Raw genomic sequence first — 23385 nt, 5'->3', positions numbered from 1 at the left:
GTTAACTTATATACGTTTTGCTGCATCTATCTTAAAATAAAAAAGTTAGTCATAAAAAATTATTACAAAATAAAATATATACTTATGATTAGAGATGCAAAAAAACATGGTTTTTTTTTATTGTGTTTTTTTTTCCACCTAAAAAAAAAGTGTTTTTTTGGCTTTTACAGATCCTTTCAGTGATTTTGTTTACTTACTTTTAATTTTTTTTAAATGTTTCTAACTTATGTAAAATGTTTCTATTTAGTTTTGTTTGATCTTAAATTTTATATTAAATTATATTAAAATTAATCTATTTTTCTTAGTGTGAACAGAGTTCACAAAAGAGTTGAATTACTGATTTTTTTATTGCGAAATAATGGTTAACAATTTTTTGTTCTTTTCAAAATTTGAATTCAGAAATTAATAAGAAACAATTTTATTTTAAGTTTTTTATTTAAAACTCATTTACAGAAGAATCTTGACTAGAAAACTGATTCTTGGTCAGGTGACTAAAATTCTTGTTCAGGTGGCTCTTCATCTAAAACATTTATTGATTCGTGAGATTTATCTGAGAGATTTATTGATTCTTTAAGCAAAATTGGTTGTTATGTTGCACACATATTCATTGCTAAATTTATTAAACTAACACTCACCTAATATTTCTTCATCCATCACACATAAATCCTACAAAATCTGCTATTGCAATTAATTCTTTAACATTGCTTGATATTCTATTGATTTCTTTATCCGAAAGTGATACCTTAATGGGAGCTGATGAGCTGGGTGTTAGTTATTTAAAAAGGTTTTCCAGTATTTGTTATTAACTAAACTCATGGGTGACCAACAAGCGTAAATAGCTCTAGATAGATGTGCATCAATTGATTAATATGACATTATTAATTTCAGATAAACAATTAAAAACAAATGTACTATGCAAAAAAAAAAAATGTTGATACCTTTTCACATTGTTTCATGCTATCAATGGTTGAACAGGATTTATCACTTTTAGTAATTGGTTCTGAATGCTTTAAAGGGTCTGAAATAATGCTTATGACATTTATAGTATTACAATGCTTACTTGAAATAAAGTTTTTAAATTTGCATTTTGCTTTACTATGAGTTGTCTCTGCCATGATTTTTTTTGACATAACTGTGTCATCATTTAAAAATTTTTGTTTAACTTCAACTGGATATTTTCTACATTTCTTAACATGAGGCCATTTGTGTTCCACTTTTCAACATAACATCATTGCAAAAAGAATATTGAACTCTTTCCGCTTTGCTCACCTGGCTTGCTGGCTTAAATAAAATGCTCATAGAAGTTTTCTTTCTACCCCAATGTGGCCACAGACTACTCTATTATTATTACTCATTATTATGTTCTAATCAAACAACTAAATGATGTGATTATTTTGATTAGAAATCTGCTTAATTAATGGTTACAATATTTTATAATGGCTATATTCTAAAACAATTTCATAATTCAGTAATATTAATAAAAAAACTAATAATAATAATTGTATTACTAAAATTTACTTTACTATAATTTTTGATAAACTGGTACATTAAAGTTTTTAAAACAACAATATATCATCATTATTATTCTTATGTTTCAAAACAGTTACCATAAAGGTATAAAATTAAAAAATGAAAATACTACAACACACTTATGCAATATTATTTATAACATGATTGAAAATACTATTTCCACTTTCTGAAACTAAATGTTGACAAATTTAATTTATTTGCAATTGCAAAAATAAAATTAAAAAACAAAAAGCATAAAGAAGATAGCAAAATTAAAAAAAAAAAACATCAAAACTATACAATACTTATAAATTTTGCAATGTTATTTCATTTATAAATTAAAAAACTTAGTTTATAAATTTAATAAGTTCTCCTTCATTCTAGAAATTACAAAAACTAGTTTTCATTCATTCTATTAAAACTTTTTTTTAACTTTAAAGAAAAATTGTTTTGAACTCAAAAAACATATCTACATAAAACAACAAACAAAAAAACTTATGTCTCTGTATTTTATAAGAAAAATGCTTCTTTAAATATTTTTTTCAATTTTATTTTAGCTTATAATAAGTAAGTCATTGAAGGACAATTATTAAAGCCATTTGATGAACATTTAAAGAACTTGTAAAACAAGACAGATAAATGGTATGTTAAATGACAAAGTCTTTTAATAAATATCACTTAAAAACACACTTTTTAAGTGATATTTATTTAAATATTAAAGTTAAAAGTGTTAAAGTAAAAAAAATGGTTTTTTGAGAAGTGATAAAATAGCAATCAAGGTATTTTTAAGTCTTGAACTCCTTGCAAAAACCAGACTTTTTTTACTTTCCAAGCTACCTTGGAGGTAGCTTGGAAATAAAACATAGTTATTTAAAAAACTAAATTAAATTACAAGAACAGTTTTCATATTTACTGTTATTTTCTTCATTAAAATTGACTATAACAAAAAATTTGGAAAACTTTTTAGATTTTAATGGTATTTATAAAGTGGTTCTTATTTTACAGGTGTTTTTATTGCACGCACTATAAAGTCAAAGTTTCACTTTAAAAATTTCAAAATTTGCATCATAGGGTACTTTGATATGTACACTATCAACCCATATCGGTAACATTTTCGGGTCAGCTTGGTTTGACATTATCAGGATCCATGCTAACTGTAAAGTTAGGAACTTTACAAGGCAATACTAAAAAAACCATATGTTAAATAAAAGAATGAAAACTCTCCTTAAATGCGTATCACCTAAAAACAAATTTTTAAAATTATTTCAGTGTTTAAAATAAGAAAAAGTGTAAAAAAAAAAATAAACTAAAAAACGAAGCAGCTGGTTTTTTTGGCCAAAAAACATTTTTTTTTTGCAAAAAAACAAGAACCAAAAAAAACGACTCTATTTAAATATTTCATTATGCTTTATACCTAAAATGTCTAAGCATTTCACACAGAGACTGGTTTCATTAAAAATCTACAATTGATTACAGGAATTGCAGGTGTTGTGTAATGCTTAAATATCTAAGGCACTACAAAAAATCACTAATTCACTTAGTCATTTAATAATGCTATTCATTAATGAATTAGAGTATTGTATGCAATTCACTTAGCAAATTACACACATAAAAATATATCTTTAAAGGTTCTCAAGACATTCAAAGTAATCTTTTGGGATCGAATGCATGCTGGGAATAAATATTATATTATAATTATAGTATATTAATAACAAATTCTGTTAAATTAGTTTAAAGTTTAAATAGTGATCTCACCTTATCATCTTTTTTATTTTGATTTGATCCACCTGCTCCAGATTGATTTTGACCCTAAATAAATTGAACTAAACTTTTTAGTGCAAAAACAGACTAATTATATGATTATATATCAGTTGGCTGAGCTTGCAAAAATCTTATTCCTTGTTTGATATATGATTTCAAATCTTATAAATCAAGGCTAACTATATCAAAAAAAAGTATTTTTTTGGAAGATAATTATTACAGCCTGATTTGTCACAAAGAAAAGATGACACTTAAGATTGGTTGCTTGTTCTTAGCACTCAAAAAAGTGATGACTTTTATTAAGAATGGAAGAGAAATTTTCCAGAAGCCAGGAATTCAGTTAAGCAGTTGTTTAGGGAGTATTGAAGAGAGTACTAAAAAACACTTCTGCAAGATTGTGACAGAAATATTGTCAGAATATGATTACAGATAACATTTTTATATATACATTTTTACAATTAAATAATATTTTTTAAATTACCATTAAAGAACAAAAGATCAACAGCTAACTAAATTTTCATAAAAAGAAAAAGATTTGTTATGCTACCATGATATTGAAGTCTAAAAAAGTCTATATTAAATTTGGTCAAATGAAGGGATTTACAAAACTTCCATGTTTTATAAGTGAGATGAATAGTAGAGCAAGAGATCAACATTTTTCCAAAAAAACAAACCATAAGAATAATCTTGACACCTGACATTGAGAACATCTCTGTCATTGACCAATGAGAACACCTCCACCTAAGGTAAACTGAAAGAAGAAATTTTCGTTGGGCTTGATATTCCAAAGATAATATTTAATTCTAGTTTAAAAGTCACAATGAAAGGAAGAAAAGGTTACAATACTATTTAAAGAAGTTGTGACTAAGATTTTGAGCAATGTGAAAGTGCTTAACTATGATATTATAATAACCAATATGAAAGTTAAGTTAAAAACCCTTAATTGTATAGATGTCATAAAGCCTACTTTCTGCACAATCATATTGACTTTTTCTTAAAAAACTTGTGATTTAAGTAAGGAGCAGGGAAAATGGCTTTATTAGTACATAAGAGTTTGAAAAATAATTCTAGATCAAGTGGAACATTATGTAAAAGAATCATCAACATGTCATGCATTTATTAATTAATATATAAATTAAATAATATGAAAAATATGGCTTAGCAGCAGCAAAAAACTTTTTTATAACTTTTAAAGAATGGACATTTTTTAGGTCAGCTCTTAAACTATAATTAAAAACTATATATAATTTAAAAAAATTAAAAAAATCATACAAACATAACTTAAGCTTAACTATGATTTTTATATTTGATGCAACTTTTTAAAAAATAAAAATATTTTAGTCGACTTAACTGTAGCTTTATCAGAGTTAATTTCAAAAAGTTAGTTTTTCATAATAACTTATAAAATATGTATATAAATTTAAAAAAAGATAATAAAATAGGAAGAAACAAATTCTACCACTTTAATATATTGTGTTGTATATAAAAATCAATATTCAAATAATATTGATTTTTATATACAACACAATATTTCAATCAATATTAAAAAATATTTTAATATTGATTTTTATATACAACACAATATATTAAAGTGCTAGAATTTGTACCTCCCCCTTTTATTATCTTTTTTTAAATTTATATACATATTTTATAAGTTATTATGAAAAACCAACTTTTTGAAATTAATTCTGATAAAGCTACAGTTGACTAAAATATTTTTATTTTTTCGCTTATTGCGCACTCGTCAGGGAAAACTTTTTAAACCTAATGAATATTTAATGGAATAATAAAAGAAAAAAGATTGCTGCACCATGCCAAACCTTCAGTTGATGTACCAAATACGGTAGTGGTGTAGCAGTAGAAGGCTTGCCTCTTAAGCAAGAAACTCTGAGTTAAATCTTCACCACATCGCTGGTAGTACCCCGCTCAACTTGATTCTCTGCACAACCGCCTTGATCACCAAGGTTCGTGTTTCAAAGTTATAGAGTTGACAGAGGGTTATACCACAAATATAGCACCCTCCTTGAATGTAGTTGCCTTCTCAGCCTTGGGGAGGTAAATTAACATTAAAAAATAAAAAATTTAGCAGCTCAGTCCCTTGCAGCAGCAGGCTATAAGATAGTCGATGTATGTACTGAAGCCAATACACAGTGATGGGAGCACAACAAGTAAAAAAATAAAAATCATTTAGGCCGCTTAACTGTAGCTTTACCTTCAATTCTTTACATGTCTTTGTTGAGATGTATTCTAGATTTAAAAACTTTATATTTTTTTGTTTAGAGGTATTCACAATTTTATTCTTTAAATCTCTAGGTTTTTGAGACAAGGTTGAAAAGGTTTAATTATCTGAACACACACACACACACACACACACACACACACACACACACACACACACACACACACACACACACACACACACACACACACACAGAATAAGGGTAAGCTAATGCTTGAGTAAAAAGTATCCTTAAAATGAAAAAAAATATACTAGATTTAAAATGAACTTTAAATATAAATGCAAGACTAGTATAAAATATTTCAGCCGCATTTTCAATGTATTCATATTATTCTTTATTAAACTCGCATAACATAACTCTTGAAATAACCATACCATTATTTGAAAATGAATGTACCCTTCACGCTATAATTGGTAAAATAAGCTGGATTTGATAAATATAATCCAGTTCAGTATCCAAAGATCGTTGTTTTGACAGTAAGTCCTATCCTGTTTTACTTGCCTCGTTACCACTTACTTACTCAGCGTTATATTGTATCTACTAACTCGACCCAAACTCTTGAAGAAAACAAGTTTTTACTATGAGCATTAAGCAAATAATGCCGGTGTCGTGAAATAAATTAACCCCTATAGTAAAATAACGTTTGCTTAAAAGTTAACCTGGGAGTTTATCTATTTAGAAATAGATCAATTCCCCTTAAAATAAAGCCAGCCGGTGAAACAATTTAACTTCCAAGATAAATTAACTCCCCTGAAATCTTAACTTATGCGGATTACAAAATAAGTATTCAAACTTCAGTTTTAGTAATGAGATTTTACAAGCGTATTTGTTTTCTATATATATATATATATATATATATATATATATATATATATATATATATATATATATATATATATATATATATATATATATATATATATATATATATATATATATATCAGAGGCACAGCCAGGGTTTGACAACTGGGGGAGCGAATGTTTTTTGAAAAAGCGCCTGAGGGCTGACTGGTCCCCCAGAGGAAATTTCTGAGGGAACCCTTCAGAAATTTCCCCCATAAATCTTGGCAACATCCACAATAACAAACAACAAATAATTACACTACAATAATTTAATATTATAATAATTATAATAACTTAATATATAATTCTCAAAAATACAACAATAGTAAGGTGTGTGAAACTTAACTAAGCTTCTTTCATCTGGGTTTCATTCGAGTAAAACCATTTAACACATCTTCAAGGTCATTCACTAGTCTCACAGTCTCTTTCAATTGCCAGTAATGATAAGGCCGACAATCTTTCCTCGCTCATAGTGGACCGTAAATATGACTTAAGGAGCTTTAATCTGATGAAGGTCCTCTATGCTGATGTACTTAAAATAGGCAATGTCGTGTATATTTGTTGCGATATTTGGGTAAATGTCACAGAGATCATTAGTTAGTATAAATTTTAACAAGTTGTTAATGTTCAACTCTTCCGAGTCCATTTCTTTATAAAGAATTCTTAATGAAAGAAATTTTCGAACAAAATCATCCAGAGTTGTGAAATCAATCGGATATTGCTCTGAGAGAAAATTGATAAGTTCTAAACATACCTTATTCTCATGATTCTTTGGATCAAGACATTTGAACTTTGAAGCAACCTTCATTTACTGTTAAAATTGATTCTTTATAATGCTGACCACAGAGTCTAGTGAGACCAGGTAAGTATTAACTATAAAATTCTTCAGTGTATCTTTCTCTCGTCAATTGCAAGCTCGTCATAATGTCATTTCGTTTTTCCAACCCTCTGATTGCTTATAAGCTGTTGCTATGTAGCATTTTAAAGCAAGGTCATTGGCTTCTTTTTCCAGATCATTCAAACTTGCATTATAGTTTTTCTAATTTTGTTAAGTTGAGATTCAAAGATTTTGATGTAGCTGGCAGCAACAACCATAGTTATAGTAATCTTCTGTAAGTATCAAGACAAATGAAAGGCCAGTGTTAACAGCTTACTCCAAAAGACTAGAAGAACTACAAATTGAAATTTCTGAAGAGATACTAGAATTCCCTTAGCTACTGTCAGGTACTTGGCTGTACTATTTTTTATTTGCCCTGCACCAATTTTCTTCAAAGCTACTACCAATGCTGGAAGATTCTGTGAAATAGAATCAACGACTACTATTCTAGATGCCCATCTTGTGTCACTGAGACGTTTTAGACTTAAGGCAAAGTTTTCCACACTCTGACGTTGCTTTTCTTTGAACAAAGTTAACCTAGGCAAACTGCTAGCATAAATTGTGTATACGGTTTCTAAAGTGCCAAAAAATAGTTTTGATTGTACATTAGAATTTACAGCATCAACCAGCACCAGATTTAAATTGTGGGCACAGCATTGTGTAAACAAAGCACATGGTACAATATCTTTAACTCTTTTTTGCAAGCCAGAACTTTCACCAGACATGGTGCTTGCACCATAATATGACTGGCCATAGCACCTGGCCATTGCACCATGGCCTGAAGATTAAAAATCTTCTAAAGTCTTCTTTAGAAGTTTAAAAATCGTCTAAAGAAGACTTTAAAAGATTAAAAAAGGTTTTAGCATTTGTATTGGGTATCTCTAAGAACTAAAAAAACTTGTCTGTTGAATCTCCACCAGGACTCTCCAAGACATAGAAAATTGATCAACTCGACTTAAATCTATGGTGGAATCTATAATAGTTGGAAAATATTTTGCATTCTTCACTTCTGAAAATATTTTTGCTTTAATTTCAAATGCCAAAGACTGTATAAGGTCATTCTGGATGTCTGGAATGAGATAGGAGGCATTGCGGTCACTTTGATTGACATGTTGTTCTAATACATTGTCATATTTAGCAAGAAGCTTTATGAGTTCGAGAAAATTACTTTCATTTCAGGAACCCTTACCACGAAGTTCTCTGTGTCAACGAAAAGTCTATCCTTGTTTGCCTAAAACAATACTCTACCTATGATTTAGTCTTTAAAATCCTATTGTTTTTTTCTATCTGTCTTGATATGCAAAACTTTGTTAAAAAATAAATGTCTCACAGATTATTCGTGACTTTTTGATGACCCGTGCTTTTCAATTTTGGAGACATCTTTTATAAAATTTGAACAACCTTTTCGACAATTGGTCCAAGAACAGTCTGTTCTATCATTGCTAAAAAGCCAGCAGGCAAAACAAAACATAGCGTTAACTCGTGGGGAATAACTCAACCAGTGACAATTATGTTCCTCTTCTTGTGAACCTTTTAATAGTTTCTTTTTTACCACACTGTGTTTAAGTGCCCTCCCTTGTCATCCTTTGTGAAATCATTAAAAGTATCACAGAGTCTGGCTGGCAGGGCCCATATTGTAGTCTTTTATAACTGCAGGTGTGATGCTTTTATTGCAAGAAAAGTGAGGGTCTGTTGGGTAGCTTCCTTGGAAATTAATAGTGGGCTTCACCAAAGTAGTATGATCTGTGACTGAGTCACTACCATCAGCTTCGTTGTGGTGGTATATATGCACAATCTGTGACAGAGTCACTATCATCATCATCATCAAGTTGTGGTGGTATATCCGCACAATTTATGGCTGAGTCACTATCATCAGCATCATGTTGTGGTAGTATAATTGCACGATCTTTGAATGAGTCACTATATATATATATATATATATATATATATATATATATATATATATATATATATATATATATATATATATATATATATATATATATATATATATATATATATATATATATATATATATATATATATATATACATATATATACTTATATATATAGTCACAATTGTGCTGATACACCACCACAATTGTGACTATATATATATATATAAATATATATATGTGTGTGTGTGTGTGTGTAAATTGATTTTAATAAAAAGGCAGCGTATTACTATTTTTTAAATATATTTTGATATAATAATATATTAAAAATATTTCGCTGACCTATTATGGTCAGCGTCATCAGGTAATGAAAAAAACGTTACAAAATAACATAAAACCAACCGTTTAAAAAAAAGACATTAAAAAGCGTAAAATATAAAAACAATCAAATAATGTAATAGTGACGCCAGTTAAATTTTTGTTTTCACATCATCTATATTTAGAACAGTTTGCCCAATACCTATCTAGTGTCGAATTCTTGCTTTATTTATCTCCAGGGATTCTCTAACTTTTCTTATTCTGTATTCTGGAATGGCTGCCAAGGATTTAGGATTTAGCCAATCAAAAGTACCACGACATGTTCTAAAATGTTCCGTGGCTCCTGAGCTCGACAATTTTTGATTTTTACAGACTCTTTGGTGTTCCGCACTTCTTGAAAAGATTTTCTTTTTGGTCTCACCAATATATATACTTCCGCATGAGCATATAATAAGAATATCCCTTATATGAACATCATCACTAATATTAAAACTTGCGCCTTAGAACTCGAACAACAGAATAAACAAACACAGGCAGAGATTCTTCGACAACGCTGTTTGAAAATCCTAACTAGTTCTTTAAAATTAAAAGATAATTTAACAAAACAACAACTCTTTTCTTTACAAAACCTAAAAAAGCATTAACATCTAAGGATATATCCACTTGACAAAAGAGCAGGTTTTGCTTTATTAAACAAAAATGAAGTAAAAGATAAATTAGAAGAACAAATAAAAAATGGTAAAGTTATTGATTACGACCCAACACCCACATTCACTACTAATTTTCAAAAACTGCTATGCAAATTAAGAAAACAAGGTAAGTTAGACAATGCCAATTACTTTAAATGTATCCATTAGATTGCGTTATACCTAGAATCTACGGAATGGTTAAAGCTCACAACACACCATCTAATGGAACATCAGAGTATCTTGTTAAAATTATTCAATTAGCATTAAATAAAAATACAACTCGAATAATTAATTCAAGTAGTTTTGTCACAATGCTAAAGAATGGAAGATAGACCTTAATGAAATTCAAGTTTTATTTGATGTAGTTAATTTATATCCATCTGTACCGATTGATGAAGCAATACCGGTTATTGTTAGCGTATTGAACGATGATTTGAAGGATTTAAAAACTAGGACTAAATTAACTCTTTTAGATATACACCAGTTAATTGAACTTTCATTAAGCAAGTGTTACTTTTTATACAAAGATAAAATCCGAGTTTTATCTAATTCAGGTCCAATTGGTTTATCGTTGATGGTAGTCACAGCTAAAGATTTTTTGCAAAATATAGAAAAAAGAGCCCTTAATATAGCCTTTGTTAATTCATCCCAACCAATAACTTACAAAAGATATGTAGACGATACCCATATTCGCTTCGATTCGAAAGAAAAACAAGAACTGTTTCTTAAAACTTTAAATGAACAAAACCCCTTCATAAAATATACTGTTGAACTTGAAAACGGAAGAAAACAACTCAACTTTTTAGATATATCAATTACAAATACAATGAACGGATTTTATGAATTTCAAATACAATAAGGATGCCCTTTAATACAGTATTTTAAAGGTGAAAAAATTATGAAAAACGAATAATTAGACAAAAGTCGTTTTTAGTACCAAAAATTTGATATGTGGATTTGTTGAAGAAATTGTGGTCAAAATTTAGTTTTTCTTTACCTAAATTGTTATAACTCTGCTAATTTTTATCGAAATGCCTATAACTTAGTATCAAAAGATAAGTGTAACAGTGGGCTACAAAATTAAAATGGCCCCTAATCACTGGGCCTATCCAGGGGGCTAAAGGGGGTGCCGAACCATCACCTATACCACCCAAAAAAACATTTAATTTCCATAATTGAGCGTCTTTTTGTGAAATTAGTCATTTCTATATAACTTTTATTATAATTTGCTCCAACACCACCACCACCACATATAAAAGGTGTATCTTTGTGTTAGGATAGGGTATGAAGGAGATAGTCAACACACCCTATTATCAAAAACAATTCATTCTTATAAATATTTCTATCTTTATAATAAAAAGGAAATCTATTAATCATACTTTACTACTTTACAATATATACTAGTGATGAATACATTGATTTAGGAACATAAACATACATATAATTCCAACAGAACACAAACATACTAATATAACTTACAGGTACATAAACAGAAACTTACATATAATGACCAGTATTATCACATGAAATTCAGGCCACAGTTCCAACAGAATGTGTATATATAATGACTCACAGGTACATCAAAACAACAATTCGCAGGACTTACCTGTACCTAAATAACGCTCCAGAGGTCCGATAGAACACAAACATACACATAATGACTAACTGGTACATAAACACAAACATACATATAGTGACTTACAGGTGCATCAACACCGCTCCAGAGGTCCAACAGAACACAAACATACACATAATGACTAACTGGTACATAAACACATACATACATATAATGACTTACGGGTGCGTCAACACCGCTCCAGAGGTTTAACAGAACACAAACATACACATAATGACTACCAGTACATAAACACATACATACATATAATGACTTATGGGTGTGTCAACACCGCTCCAGAGGTTTAACAGAACACAAACATACACTAATGACTAACCGGTACATAAACAAAAACGTACATATAGTGACTTACGGGTGCATAAACACAAACATACAAATAATTACTTATCGGTAGATCAACACCGCTGCAGAGGCGAACAGAAGACAGGTATTCATATAATGACTTGTAGATGCACCTACAAAAATATACATATAATGACTCACAAATACCTAAACACAAGGATACATATATTAACAGTACATCAGCGCAAAAATAGAAAGCATGACTTACCAGTATGTTGCCATGGCTGCAGAAGTCCAACAGAAATCAAATATACATATAAAGAATTGTGGGTGCGCAAACACCGCTCCAGATGACCAAACAGATTACAAACATAAAGACATTAAATTGAATAATAATAATAACAAACATAAATGCAATAAATTGAAGTTGATTTGACATTGTCAAATTCAACTTCAATTGTCAAAAACAATATTAACAACATTTTTGTTTTTTTTCGAACTTTGCCCTCCACATAACCATCAGCCTTTCCCTCTATCACAACACATTTCATCCTCCACTCTTTGACTAACTCAATATCGTATTTATCCTCAAATCCGTCATATAGTATCTCAAACTCGCATTCGTCATCAAATTCATTGTCATCTAAAACACTTACGACGAGCCCTGAATACCATACATCCTTACCACCTTTATCTACCATTTTATGTTTAATTCTTTTTCCTAAAAACTTTAGAACCCCTCCTTTGATGTGCCTGCTCTTATTTTTTTTCTAGTTTCCATTAATAATCTAGTGTCACCCTCAAATCTGACCTTTTGTTTTTGTGTTAATAACATTTCTTGTCCTTCATTATTCTGTCTGATTACTGAACATTTCATTGTATTTGCTCGTTGTTCTGGAGCATCTTTTAAAAACTTAAAAATCGATAGCAGGTTTGTTTTTAATGCCTCTAAACCAAATTTTTTTGTAATTTTCATCTTTTCCCTTTTCTCCTAACTGTAGCCACTTTTCTGGAAATTTTTGCAGTAGTACTTTTTTTCGAAATTTAATTTGTCTTTGCAACTTCATTACAATTTCATTTTCAGTACCTAAGATTTGCTCCAAATCCTCTTTACACAAAATTAAACCACCTTCCTTCCCAGTTTCTGTTGTCTTTTTCTTCGCTTGCCTTTTGTTTCTTTATTTCCTTTTCTAAGTTGCGCTTGTCCATCTCATCGATTTTGTACTGCAATATATTTGCTTTTTTTTCTCTGTACTTTCTGATATATCCTTTTCTATTTCGCCTTGCTAGTAAAACTAGCCTTGCCAATTCTTCCTGGGATTTCCAATATATCCAATCAGCTGTTTTGTTATTGTTAAACATGATGACACCAGCTGCAGCTACTGTTGTCGTGTTAGGTTTCATTTTTAACCTGCGGTCATAAGAAGCTAAGTCACGTTCAGACACAACGTTAGTACACGGACAGTTTTGAGTTTCCTCAAGGACATCTGGATTGTGATATTTCCCTCCAGGCAATTGGTCTCTTAACTGACTCTGGATCATAACCGAACACGAACAACATACAACTTCAAGACACTCTTGGGTTAAGGCATCCAAAAGTGGGTCATTACAATTAGAAAACAAACAATCAAGCAATTTATCCTTAGTGAGATATTTGACATCAAAAAATGTAGAACCACTTAACATTATTGATGCATCAGAAGAACAACAAACAAAATAATTAAACATTTGCGACCAAACGGTATTCAAAGAAAAAATATGACCTTCCTCTTCTATATACGAAAAAGAGGTCCTGATATCAGTTTATTAAAAATTCCTGGAGCTCTGGTTGAAGCATGAAAAATTATGTTGTCAATATTATGCCTAATTGATTCATGAAGGAAATTTGAACCATCAAGATTAAAAACAAATTCTTTAAGATGATCTTTATAAAAATACGTTGCTCCACCAAATAAAAATATAATGTTAAACCGATGATGCAGAAATGAAGCCATAAAATTTTTTGAAAACTTTTTACGCAAAAATGCCCTCCATTCATCAGCTTTCCCGATCCGTTGATCGCCATGTCTATAGCTTGTAAGTTTTGAAAGTTCATACAAAATATCAAAGATACGTGAGTTTTGAGAATTTATAAAACCACCATGAATACTACCTTCCTGCTCAACACTTTTTCCCATTCTATGATTGCTTTTTCTGCATATATTCCTAAATTATGGATAACATGTAAGCCACAAAAAACATGATACATTTGAGAAATTTTTAATTTTTCATTGAAAGAAAGTCAATCATAGTTTTCAACAACAAAAGGCAAAATTGCTTCTCTCCAATGTTTAAATTGGCTAAAAAAACTTGAATTAACTATGGTGCGATCTGTCATCAAAGATTTGAACAAAAAAATAAGCTTCCGAAGATCATCCTCATAGTTTTCCTTTTCGGAAAATACAGAGCGAATTTCATCATTATATCTACCTCTTTCAAAAACATCAACTACATTTTTTTCAAAAAAGTTAACTCTTTCCTTCAGCTCTTCTGAAAGATTTTCAAAGTAATTTAAACTCTCCATTAAGATTGAATAATTCGTTTCATCAGATGTTTTCGAAACAGTGTTTTCAATTTTTTTCTTAAAAAACCATGCCTTTTGTCGATCTGATTGTGAACGTTTTCTAGCCAAATCAATTTCTTTTTCTAATCTAAAATTTTTTTGCAACAATTGGTTAATCCTACAATCCTTTCTAACTTCTCTTTTACTGACATTTCTGACATTATATTTTGACAAGATTGCTTGATATTTTGTTTTATATTCATTACATCTTTTATTAATTTGTCTATTTTGTAATTTAAGATGATTAATTCTCTGTTTGTATTTTTTTTTTTGATAGATCAAATCACCTGATAATATAGGTAGTTTTTTATTCGAACTGGAAACTGGCAGATTCACTTCATTAGCTTGCGCTAATAAAGCAGAGCTTCAAATCAAAATTTTTGGCACGATTTAATTTTGCAATGAAATCTTTTGACTTTTGAAGGCACTTGATCAGCATAACTCTAGATATAGGGTATTTAAACAAGGATGTAAAAAATACTGAAAGATTCGGCCATGTCAAGTTAAATTTATCTTTTTCTTTACAAATTTGTAAAAAATGGCGATTGGTTAAAACCAAATCTGGATTTTTGAGGGATACAATGCCTCCATTAATATTAAGATAATCCAAAACAGTGTCAGAGACTAAAATTAAAAGTAAACTTAATTTAAATGACATAAAGAAAAATAAGGGGTGGATTACTTTGGTTTCAATAAATAGAATTATTAAAATGAAAAAAATTTGTGCTATAGTATTCCTAATTTATAGTTGTGACTTACTTTCTTGACTTATAGATGGAGCAACCATTTTGGTGAAATTTTAAAAATTTACCAAAGAACTTTTTTTTTCAATTTACTCCTAATATTTTAGCTTAAAATAATAACAATAAATATTCTGAAAAAGATTGTGATTACATCAAAAACTAATGAATATTAAGTGAACAAAACAGATCATAAAACCGGCTCCGACTTATAAATAGCTTTAAACATGAGTTTTTCTATATTATAAATCAAATCCGATTTTTTAAAAATAGCGTCAAAGCAAACATATAAATGCAAATTAAACTCAACACGGTGCCAAGATTACCCTGTTAGGGCTGTTAAAAGTAATATTTACCAATTTTACTGTGTTCCGTGTGTTAAAAAACTAACTTGTCATCATCAAGGAGTTAAAGATGTATCTGATCATTTAGGGTTGCCAGATGTCCCGATTTTACAAAGGAGAACTAAGTAAAAAAAATATTTTTACATATTTGGCGCAGAATTCTCCTTCGTAAAATCGGGACATCTGGCAACCCTAGATCATTGCAAAAAAAAACAGTCACAAAGCAAATGTTATTGCATTAAAAAAGCAAACTTCTTTAAATAACTTTTTAAAAACTGACACAACATTAGATAATCAAGTAATTAATGCTGAGGTCATGGTAACAAATTTTTTGGTTCAGCACAACATTTCTTTACCTCCGATCATCTTACATCTCTTTTTAAAGAGGTTTTTCCAGACAGTAAAATTGCCAAGAGGTATGCAGCAAGTAAAACTAAAACAATGGCTATTATAAACGAATCATTTGCTCCACATTGTCGAAATTACATTGTAGAACATTGTAAAGTTCATCCATATTCCTTAGGCACAGATGAATCGAATGACTCTGGCATTGATAAGATGAATCCTATATGTATCAAAATATTTGATGCTAACCGCTCAAAAACAATAACATGTCATTTCTTTGATATGTGCTTAACATCTGGAGTTGATTGTGCAAAGGCTGCTGTTATCTTTTCTTCTATAGAAAAGAAATTTGAAGTATATGAAATTCCATGGGAAAATTGCATAAGTTTGAGTGTTGATAATACAAACTCTATGATTGGAAAAAGAAAAAAATTATAATATCTTTATTGGTGGCTGCCCTTGTTATCTTGCACACTTAGCTGCTAGTAAAGCACATGATGTTTTTTGTGATTATATTGCATTAAATGTCGAAAATGTTATGATTGACTTGTACTATTGGTTTGATAAGAGTGCAAAACGAAAAGGCAAATTGAGAGAGTACTTTAAATTTTTTAATCAAGAATATCAAGGCATTCTAAAGCATCTATCAGTTAGATGGCTATCTTTAAAGAAATGTATTTCAAGAGCTATTGTCAAGTATACAAGCCTGAAAGCTTATTTTTCAAGTGAAAGTTTTGCTGATGAAAGGTTTAAGCGTTTATATGACAAATTTCATAATCCAATTTTGGAACCAGCAATGCTTTTTTTTGAAGTTAGAAAAAAACTTCAGCATTACCTTTGTTTTTACATTTCAATCTACTATTGCAGCGAGAAGAGCCAACAATTCATTGTCTAAAATCAGCAATGGAAAGTCTAGGCAAAAAGCTGGCTAAAGCGCATTATTCTACCAAACAAACTGAAAAACATTTCATCGGTTTTAGAAATAGACTTAGAAGATTCAATAAATTATATTGATACTCAAGATATTTATCTTGGAGTTCTAACAAAACAAAAACTCAGGCTTTGAAACAGGAGATCACAAAAACAAAAGAATTTCATGATGCTGCTTACTATTTTTTTAAGTCGTCTCTTAAATATATTAATTTAAATATATCTTAAATATATTAAGCACAAATTTCCTCTTAATGACGATTTAATTGTTAATGCTGGTTGGGTGGATGTTTTAGACTGTGAAAACTCGAAGTGGGAGCAAGTTCAGTATTTTTATGACCGGTTCCCACACTTGATGAATGGTATCAAACCTGATGAATGGTATGAGGAGTTTATCGATTATCAGATTATAAAGAATAATGATTTTGATGATAATATTTTTGAGGAAGCTAAGATACCTGAAAAGATTCTTGATGATATTGGAGATGAACCTTTGTTTCACTACAGAATTGACGTTTTATGGTACCATATTTCAAAAATGGTTATTCCCAACACTTTAGTTAAACGTTTTAAACTGCTACCAAAATTAGCTGAAATTGTTCTTATTATTCCCCACAGTAACGCTGAGTTGGATTGATTGTATAGTATAGTAAAAAAAAACAAATGTCTTGAGAGATCAGCATTAAAGTTGGATGGGATATTATCAAGTATTTTAGCTATGAAAATAATGTTTCCCGAGGCTACTATACCGTGTTTTCAATGGAAGCCATCTGAACAACTATTAAAAAAAGCAAAAAAAGCAAAAAAAATGTACAATGCTCAACATAATGAATAAATATTATTTATTTATTTATAAAATGTAACTTTTCATTCTATTTCAATTTTTCTTGTTTGAAGCCCTTTTTTTTTTAATTTTACGCTTCCCAAGGTTTTTGTGTAAATCTCAAGGTTTTTTTTAATGAATCTCAAGGTTTTAAAAAAAAAGGTTGGAAGGTCTGATATATATATATATATATATATATATATATATATATATATATATATATATATATATATATATATATATATATATATATATATATATATATATATATATATATATATATATATGTATGTATATATATATATATATATATATATATATATATATATATATATATATTAACACTTTTTCTTTTGCTCCTTTTTCTATTTTAAATATGATTATATTATCATATTTATATATGATATATTATATGCAAATTAAATTCTTTTCAGCCCCCCCCCCCCCTTCCACTTCTCCAATATTTAAAGCGGAAAGATGAAATTTAGGTACCAAAAGTGCTACATAAAATAGGATATCTGCTACTAAAAATAAATCGATGAAATTTGGCAGATGCAAAAAAAAATATGTAAACTTAACTTAGTGAAAGGTTAGAAAAAAAAGTGAGCATATCTACAACATTTACTTAATGAACGAAGTACAACAAAGATCTTGTTATTAAAAAATCCAATTAAAATAATCTTCATTGTAATTCAAATATAAAGATTAACAAAGTTTAATTCCTCTAGTTTCTGAAAAATATCTATAATAATATATAATTCAATAAAATAAAACAACAAAATATGCTTTTTCATCACTGGTGGAATACTAATAAGTCTGGAGGCTACGAGTAATTTTTTCGTGGAAATGAAGTGGACATTACAAAAATTATTTAAATAGTTTAAGGTTGATATTTTGAATGAGAAAAACTTTACGTGCTTTTCTGAAAGTGCTTAAAGGGTCAAATTTGGGCCCTTATTTGGTACTGATGACGTCATGCTGAGATCAAACTAAAAAATAAATATTTACGTCAAACGTTAGATAACCTTTTGAGAAAACCTTATAATAAATAATAAAATCTTGAGAAAAATTTACGAGCAACTCTAAAAGTGCTTAAAGGGTCAAATTTGAGCCCTTACTTGGTACTGATGACGTCACGCTAATAACTTTTCCAAATTTCGTGAAAGAAAAAAAAAATTACCAAAAAGATTTTCGTGAACAGATTTTTAAAATATTACAAGGGTCGAAGTTCTTGATTGATGACTTCATTTACATCAAGGATAAGCACATTTTCGGTTTTTTGCATGCGTGTGTGTGTGCGTATATATATATATATATATATATATATATATATATATATATATATATATATATATATATATATATATATATATATATATATATATATATACTATATATATATATATATATATATATATATATATATATATATATATATATATATATATATATATATATATATATATATATATATATATATATATATATATATAAATATTCAATCAGTTATATCATAGATATTCAATCAGTTTCAGAAAATTCTGAACTTGCATCGGAATCAGTCTTTTTTTTTTTTTTTTTGTTCATTTAACACTATTCTCTGGTTAAAGTGTCGTTGGTACATAATATATGAAGAACACGGAAACTCGAAGAGGATCATAAGATCCTGTCACCGAGAACCGTTTAACAATACAAAAATTATAAACCAATTATTTCAAAAAAATATAAAATAAAAAGTAAATACCGTTTTTATGAAAACCGTCATACAAATAAAATACCGATTAAAGAAACAATAAAAAATAAAAACAAATATTTTAAACTACATTTAGAAACACTTATAAAAGAGAAACGATATCAGAAGAACTCGAAAATATTTTCTATTGAGAAAACAACTTTTTTCAGTTTATTTTTGAAAGAAGAAAAATTCCAACTTTGGGAAAATCAAAATTTTTTAAAACTATTTGGTTCCACAAATAAGCTCCGCGATAAGATATAAGAGACCTTCCAAAATTTGTATGCGAATAATGTTGATAAAGAAGATGTCATTTCTTAGATCATATTTGTTTTTGGGCTTTATTGCAAATAAATTTTGAAAAGGTATTGGAGCTAAGTTTATCTTACATTTAAATATAAAGCAAAGAGTGTTAAAAACATTTAGTTGGTATATATTAAGAATACTCATTTTGAATAAAAGTGGTTTTGCATGAGTAAAACGATCTTTAAAATTTATTAGTCGTGCTAGATGCTTCTGTTGCCGATAAAGAGGATCTAATTGACTTTTTTTAGCATTGCCCCATGCGATATTTGAATAATTTAGATGGCATTGAATAAGGGAGTAATAAAGTTAAATTAATGCGTGTCTATTTACAAAACTTCTCGCTTTATATAGTACTCCAATATTTTTTGAAACTTTGTTGCGCAAGGTTTCAATATGATTTTTCCACGTAAGGTTTTCATCAATAAAAACACCAAGAAAAAGTATAACTTTTGATTGTTTTATTTGAATATTATCTGTATATATTTGAGGCATATCTTTGGCAAAAGATGTTTTTTGGATTTTGGATGAAACAGAGTCCATTTAGTTTTTTCTATGTTAATTGATAACTTATTAGACTTAAACCATTTTGAAATTTTAATTAGCTCTATGTTCATGTCATTAAATAGTGTTATGATTTTATTGCTAGACAAAAAAAAGTTTGTGTCATCAGCAAACATTACTGTTTTTAAATTTGAGGCATTATAAAGATCATTGATATAAATAAGAAAAAAAAGTGGTCCTAGTATAGACCCTTGGGGTACACCACATGTTATATCTAGTAAATTTGTTGTAGAGGATACATCAATTTCCACATACTGTTTACGATTGCTTAAATAGCTCTTAAGTAATTTTAGAAAATTACCACAGATTCCATAATTTTCTAGTTTTTTAATAAGAATCTCATGATTTATCGTATCGAAGGCTTTTGATAGATCTATGAAAACTGCAAGAGTAAATTGTGATTTTTCAAACGAATCTGCAATATTTCTAGTCAGATGAAGCACTGCGTGTTCAGTGGAATTATGTTTTTTAAACCCGTACTGGGTTGTACTTAGTATTTTATTTTTAGAAAGATGATCATAGATTTTATTGTAAAGGATCCTTTCATAAATCTTTGAAAAACCAGAAAGTACAGAAATTGGACGATAATTAGTTATATTTGATAATTCCCCCCTTTAAATATTGGTGTAACTTTGGCTATCTTTAGTTGATCAGGAAATATACCTTGTTTAATTGAACAACTAAAGACCTGAAAGAGTATAGTTTTTATGATCTCGTAAGAACTGATTATAACGTTACCATTTATTTGATCTGGGCCTATCGATTTATTGATTTTTAGCATTTTGTAAGCACATTCAAACTCTTTAATCGAAAGTTCAAAGTTATTAAGTATAGAAATTATCGGAAGATTAAGATCATTAATTGTGTTAGTTATAATTGGAATATTTTTTTCTAAATTTGGACCAATTGTTACAAAAAAATTATTTATTTGATTTGCTATATCTTTAGGATTATATAAGAAATCATCATTGTTTTTAATAAATTTTGGTAAGTTGCATGTTTTAATTTTTTAATTGCCAGTAATTTCATTTAAAATTTGCCATGTGCGTTTAGCATTATTCTTAAACTTCTCTAATAAGTTTGAATAGTATTTTTTTTAAGTTTTTTTTTTGACTTTCAAAAAGCTTTACATAATTTTTATAAATTTCCTTATTTTTATCTGTTTTTGACTTTAAATACTTTATATACAATTTTTGTTTAACTTTGGAAGATTTCCTGAGTTCTTTAGTAATCCATGGTGACTTTAAGCTTTTTTTGTTTAAGTTAACTTTGTATTGTGGAAAGTTTGCATCATAAACTTCATAGAATGTTCTAAAGAATGAGTTATAAACCACATTTGCTTCCGACGAAAAATTTATATGTTTCCAATGTAGTAATGATAGTTGTTCATTAAATGATGCAATATTTACTTCACTGAAACAGCGTTTTAGGATAACTTGTTTTTTTATTTGTAATTGTTCAATATCAGTATTTATTGAAAAGAAGATAGGAAAATGATCTGAAACATCATTTTTAATTAACCTTTTTTTAAGAGATTCATTAAAAGTGTCTGATGTCATAATATTATCTATTAAAGATACTGACTTTAAAGTTACTCTTGTTGGTTTATTAATGAGCGGAATTGCACCGTTTTCAAATAAATCATTATAAAAACTATTAATTTTGGAATTTACGTGATATTTTAATGCGTCTAAATTTATGTCACCAATAATGTAATTTAATTTCTTTTCTATTGTACATTTTGTTATAATATCAGTAATTAAACAGGACTTGAAACTATTTATTTCACCAGATGGTGGGCGATAACAGCAACTTAAAAGTATATTTTTAGTTTTTTTTGGCTAAAATTTCAATTGTTAAAACCTCTTTATCGGCATCAGAAATACTCATGTCAGGCCTATTTATAAACCGCATTCCTTCACTTACATAAAAAAGTACTCCACCGCCTCGTTTTTTTGTTTTACGTGCTAAAAAAACAGGATTAAAACCTGGCAGGTGAAGATTCGAGTTAGATATAGCCTCGCTATATCTAACTCGATTTCTTTATCATCTATATGTATTATATATATTTCAGTCTTCTACATATAGTGCAGTTTTATAGTTATATATATATTACAGTATAGTTATAAGTATTAGGACTAGCTAACAGTATATTTATCTTTATTAAGACAAGTATTGTTCTTGATTTTCACTAATGGTCTACCAGATCATTAGTGAAAATCAAGGTTTGCATCAAATTATTTTAAATAAAATTAAAAAGGTCCTTAAATTGGACATCATTATAGATCAAAAGAATTAGAACATTTATAAAGTGTTTAAGTCAATAAATTTCCTAAATAACATGTTTTCATTTCACTTAAAGTTATAATGTTCTCCACTTAATAAGTAAAAGTAAACAAAAAACATATATATGCTGGTAGTAGTAGCGCTTTTTTTCTATTTCCTTGAGGAATATTTTATTGTCTAAATGTCTTTGCAATACTTAATTCCAGCACCGAGCAAATTCTTTAATTAAAAATACCATTAAAGAACTTGAAACTTCATTTAAAGCTAAAGGTAGGACTCCATAATATACTTCAATAATATTATATTAAATTATGTAGCATAAAATCTTTACAGGCATATAACATTTTAATAAATTTTAAAAGATTGCTTAAGCTTGGTTTTTAATAGTTGTAGAAATGTAGTAGTACAAGTTGTGCAAGAAAATTTTTATTAAAAATATAAAACATTATTGTAGTACAACTGTTGTACGACATTTCTACATCTATTGGAAACCAAGCTTTTGTAAGATTTTTGCAATGATATATTATATTCAATAAATGCCTAACTTTGATCCGAAAAGTGATGCCGCTTTTTTCCTAATTAGAAATGGCTTCCACAACCTAACTTTATAATATTTGCTCTTTTTACAGATAGCGGATTAAGTTTGTAAACAAAAAAAACGGCTT

The 23385-nt window shown here is 28.6% G+C and overlaps 2 protein-coding genes and 2 long non-coding RNA genes across 4 annotated transcripts in view; 1 reads left to right on the top strand and 3 right to left on the bottom strand.

Annotated features, from left to right (window-relative positions):
- The window catches only part of LOC100209561 (26S proteasome regulatory subunit 4), a 34591-nt gene extending 28499 nt beyond the window's left edge, over positions 1-6092 (bottom strand). Inside the window, exons 1-2 of the mRNA XM_065805265.1 lie at positions 5885-6092; positions 3265-3318 (exon numbers count right to left, since the gene is read on the bottom strand). Of these exons, the coding sequence (XP_065661337.1) occupies positions 3265-3318; positions 5885-5887 (57 nt within the window). The 5' untranslated portion in view covers positions 5888-6092. The remainder of the gene's footprint in view (positions 1-3264; positions 3319-5884) is intronic.
- Positions 635-1071, bottom strand: LOC136084696 (uncharacterized). Its single transcript, XR_010640774.1, has 2 exons — positions 939-1071; positions 635-841 (listed from the first exon to the last, which is right to left on the bottom strand). It is a non-coding gene; the product is annotated as an uncharacterized LOC136084696 (long non-coding RNA).
- A 4235-nt stretch (positions 6093-10327) lies between the features above and the next one.
- Positions 10328-10992, top strand: LOC136085392 (uncharacterized). The gene is made up of 2 exons (XM_065806696.1): positions 10328-10430; positions 10499-10992. Exons 1-2 carry the CDS (start codon positions 10328-10330, stop codon positions 10990-10992), a joined length of 597 nt encoding a protein of 198 aa, XP_065662768.1.
- Positions 10993-11460: 468 nt separating this feature from the next.
- On the bottom strand, positions 11461-15610 carry LOC136084695 (uncharacterized). The gene is made up of 3 exons (XR_010640773.1): positions 15413-15610; positions 12320-15277; positions 11461-12224 (listed from the first exon to the last, which is right to left on the bottom strand). It is a non-coding gene; the product is annotated as an uncharacterized LOC136084695 (long non-coding RNA).
- Between the last annotated feature and the right edge of the window lie 7775 nt (positions 15611-23385).

This window comes from Hydra vulgaris, chromosome 09, assembly GCF_038396675.1.
Source record: "Hydra vulgaris chromosome 09, alternate assembly HydraT2T_AEP".
Classification (NCBI taxonomy): Eukaryota; Metazoa; Cnidaria; class Hydrozoa; order Anthoathecata; family Hydridae; genus Hydra; species Hydra vulgaris.
Note: the sequence above shows the minus strand (reverse complement) of the source record. Positions and strands in the feature narration are given on the sequence as shown.